At 31.6% G+C, this 3,776-nt stretch overlaps 1 protein-coding gene and 1 long non-coding RNA gene across 2 annotated transcripts; both read left to right on the top strand.

Annotated features, from left to right (window-relative positions):
- The first annotated feature begins 902 nt into the window (after positions 1-902).
- On the top strand, positions 903-2,099 carry LOC126661152 (uncharacterized). The gene is made up of 2 exons (XM_050354952.2): positions 903-1,901; positions 2,004-2,099. The coding sequence occupies exon 1, from the start codon at positions 1,264-1,266 to the stop codon at positions 1,741-1,743; it is 480 nt and encodes a 159-aa protein (XP_050210909.1). The 5' UTR covers positions 903-1,263; the 3' UTR covers positions 1,744-1,901; positions 2,004-2,099.
- Positions 2,100-2,239: 140 nt separating this feature from the next.
- Positions 2,240-2,810, top strand: LOC126660956 (uncharacterized). The gene is made up of 3 exons (XR_007635474.1): positions 2,240-2,331; positions 2,402-2,494; positions 2,760-2,810. It is a non-coding gene; the product is annotated as an uncharacterized LOC126660956 (long non-coding RNA).
- The last annotated feature ends 966 nt before the right edge of the window (positions 2,811-3,776 follow it).

Here is a 3,776-nt window from a genome sequence, read left to right as displayed (position 1 = left end):
AATGAGTAAAAATAAAAAAGCTTGATTCGAAATTTTTTGAGTGAAAAAAGGTCAATTTAATATTTCGATGGTGCAATTGAAAGTGAAAGGTGGTAATTAGGGTAAAATTGGGGATTTTGAAAGGTGAGGGTGCAAACGAAAGGGGGTTGAAAGGTGAGGGGATTTTTAGAGGATTAGCCAAAAGAAAAATACAAACCCGAATAAACAATGACCCGTCCCGAATGCGGAAATGTTGTAGGGCTTTTTATATGTTTTACGGGTTTTTTCAGCCCAATATCTTTTATACGGGCCAAACAATTTCTTTACTTTTCATATCGGGTTTTATTACTTCGTTGACCTAGAATTTTAAATTCTTATCTTTTTTACGAACTTCCTTCTCTTAGCTCTGAATTGGCGGTTTCTTTTTCTTTTTTCTCTGAAAATAGCGGTTTATTTTCTTCTTCTCCACACGATTTCACAGTCGCGCACGATCTCCATTACTTCATTATCATCTGTATTGCTTCTTTCTCGCTCAACTGTTGCTCCTCGGTTGTTAAATACTTATGAGTTTCATTTTTTTCAATTAATTTTGCTACTGTAATAACCGGTAATTGCATTTCGATTTTATTGTCTTTGATCTTATTTCTTTCTTATTTATTTGCTTGATTTTGTTTATGTTAATGATTTTGAGGTTTTAATTGTTATTTTGTGGTTGCATGTTGCTTTTAATTTGTTCTATTTTAGTTTTTTTTGTTTTTTTTTTCGCTTTATGTTTACATTTTATCATTATTAGAATTTAATTAATTTAAGTTTTAACTGATTTAGGTTTAGTTTAGTTTGATCTTCTTATGTTATTGATTGTTAGGTTTTAACTGTTATTTTGTGATTTTATGTTGCTTTTGTTTATATGTTATGATTGTTAGATTTTAATTGATTTAGGTTTTAATTTCTCAATCAATTTTTAATTTGAATATGTATTTGTTAATTTGTTACTTTTTTAAATTTAGATTTAGTTTATGTTTACTGCATGTTGATTTTTAATCTGGCTATCTATTTTGTTAATTTGTTAGTGTTTTAATTATAATTATAGTCATTTCATTTTTAATTTTAAGTATTGTTTTGTTCTGTTTATTTTTTTGAATTGTTGTTGTTTGTTATTTAGTTTGTTAACTTCATGTATTTATAATGCGGAGAAAGTCAGTTGGTCATAGACCGTCGAGAGGACTAACGTCTGTTGACATGGATTCTGATTCGTAATCTGTGGATAAAAGTGTGGATGAAACAATGTCGCAAGAAACTTTTATTGCTGGTGTTCTGAGGAATGAAGATTCTGAATCTATTCAGAATGAACCGTCTGTTACAATTGATTCTGAATTAGTTGATTCCGTTTTAAAGAGTCAAGGTGAAGTGTTGGAAAAAGCTACATCTGGTGTTGGAGAAATGAATGTACCTGATGCAATAGAGCAGTGTAGTTCAGTGGAAAATGTTAAGGATGTATCTGAAAAGGAGGATTTAGTGCCTAAAGGAAATAAACCTAAAGTCGTTCGTGCTTTTGAGCGTCGAAAAAAGAGAGATGTTGTGGTTGATTCAAACCTTGTAAATTCTGAAATTGTTGAAACTGAAGTTGCTACTGCTGTTCCAAAGTTGGCGAAGCAGCCTGTCCGTTCTTCTAAGCGTGTTAAGAGTAGTCCGAGTGTTGGTACTGATTCGATTGCTGTCGAACTTGCGAAATTAAAGGCATCGTATACCGTGAAAAAGCAGTGAATCAAGTTTCTTCTGAAACTACTAACAGTCCAAGCCATGCTGTAAAACCTAACTCTCCTGAGAAAACTATGAAGAAAAAGACTGGTGTTAAAAGAAAAGCTTCTTTTGAATCTACTAATTTGGATAGTGTTGCAGACAATGTAGACAATGTTGATAAGGTATTAAACTGTTTTTGTTTTTATTTTTTTATGTTGTTTTGATTATTTGTTGTACATATATGTCTTAATTGTTTTTCTGAAATCTTTATTTTTCTTTTGCAGCAACCTGTTGTTCAGAAGAAAATCACTATTCCAACTTCTATTTTGAAAAAACGAATTCCTCTTAAAAAGTCTGAATCTGAAGATGTTTTTGTTAATAAGTCATTGAAGGTAAGTTATTATTATTATTTTTTTATTTTTTCTTGCTTTACAGTTGTGTTAAACATCTTTTTTATTTTGGTATTTAATGTTTACATTCTGTTGAGGAAATGTTACTTTTATGTTGATTTCCTAGGCTGTGAATAGAAGATCAAGTTCTGGTGTTTTGAATAAAAAAACTTCTTCTGAAATTGTTGATACTAAAGAAGAAAAAGCTGATGAGTGCAATAAGGTAATTTGAAATGTTAAATTATTTTTAATTTTATGTTGATATTATGTTTACATTCTTGTATTTGTTACAGCCTGTGAAGAATAAGTCTCCTTCTTCTGCTGTTAAGAAAAAAGCTTCTCTTCAGTCACCTAAATCTGAAGTAGTTATTGGTGATCCCAGTTAGGTTATCTTTTGTTAATTCTTTATTTTTTTTCATTTTTTCAACTATTTTATAGATTTTTGTTTTTGAATGTTTCAGTTTGTTAATATGATGTTGAGTTGCTGTTAATGTTATGTTGATATATTGTTTTTTCAAATGTAAATGTTGTGTCTGAGTTTTTAACTTGCCATTTTTTAAAAAAATTTATGTATATTGACATTATGTTTAGTTGTTGCACATTGTTTTTGTTTATATACTATCTTATTGTATTTGCTATGTTTCTTAATAGATGTGGTCTCCCCGATGGAATCATACTGAATATTCTTCTACAAGGGTTGATTATTGTGTGAAGCAGAAAGTTGTGGATAATTTGAAAAGGAATTTGTCTGAGGAGCAACTTAAACTGTTTAAGGAGACTTCTTTTGGTTTTGTTTTGGATTTGCCTGCTTTTAGTTTGCATGGTCAAGTCATACACTCTCTCCTGTCAAGACAGCTTAATCATCCGCAACGAGACGAACTTTGGATTGGTGTTAACAATTTAAGAATTAGATTCAGCATAGAGGAATTTGCTGTGCTAACTGGTCTGAATTGTGTTGGGGAAATTCAGAAGATTGTTGATGTTGATAAGACTAATTCTTTGGTCGAGAAGTATTTTGTTGGCGTCTCCAAGTTGAACAGACAGTCCGTTACAGAGTGCTTTTTGTCTAAGCGATGGGAGTCGGACGAAGATGCTGTTAAAATTGCTTTTTTGTATGTGTTAGAAATATATTTTCTGTCTGCTGTTGATGTTACTTTGGTGGAGCGGCACCATTTAGACATTATTGATTCCGGGGACTATAACTCATACCCGTGGGGTAAAGAAGTTTTTGCTGTCACTCTTAGGTCCTTTAAGAGCAAACATATTTGCCAAAAGCAAGAATATGGTTATTACAGAGTGGTTGACTTTCCTATTGTCATGCAATATCTGTTTTATGAGTGCTTCCCGACTTCAGATGGTGTTATTTCTACGAAGCTTGGCAGCTATATTCCAAGATGCTTGAACTGGAGTGTTGGCAAATCTGTGAATTTGAGTGTGTTGGACACTGAGTTTTTCAGTTTAGGGTCCAAGGTAATTTATATTAATTATAATGTTATCTTTGTTGTTTCCATTTTTTTTAAATGTGTTTTAACTGTTTTTTTTAAATGCAGTTGGAGTATACAAGGATTATACCTACCACTGATGAAAGGAATGGCTTAATGTTGGATGGGTTTTCTGGAATACAGAAGAAGCAAGTTGCTTCTGATAGAAGACAAAGTGTTGATGCTG

The sequence above is a fragment of the Mercurialis annua genome, linkage group LG8 (assembly GCF_937616625.2).
Source record: "Mercurialis annua linkage group LG8, ddMerAnnu1.2, whole genome shotgun sequence".
In the NCBI taxonomy this organism is placed as follows: domain Eukaryota; kingdom Viridiplantae; phylum Streptophyta; class Magnoliopsida; order Malpighiales; family Euphorbiaceae; genus Mercurialis; species Mercurialis annua.
The sequence above is the reverse complement of the archived record's forward strand: the minus strand, read 5'-3'. Positions and strand labels throughout refer to the sequence as shown.

Coding starts and splice junctions, on each gene's coding strand:
- LOC126661152 (XM_050354952.2), top strand. CDS start 1,264: ATGTCGCAAGAAACTTTTATTGCTGGTGTTCTGAGGAATGAAGATTCT.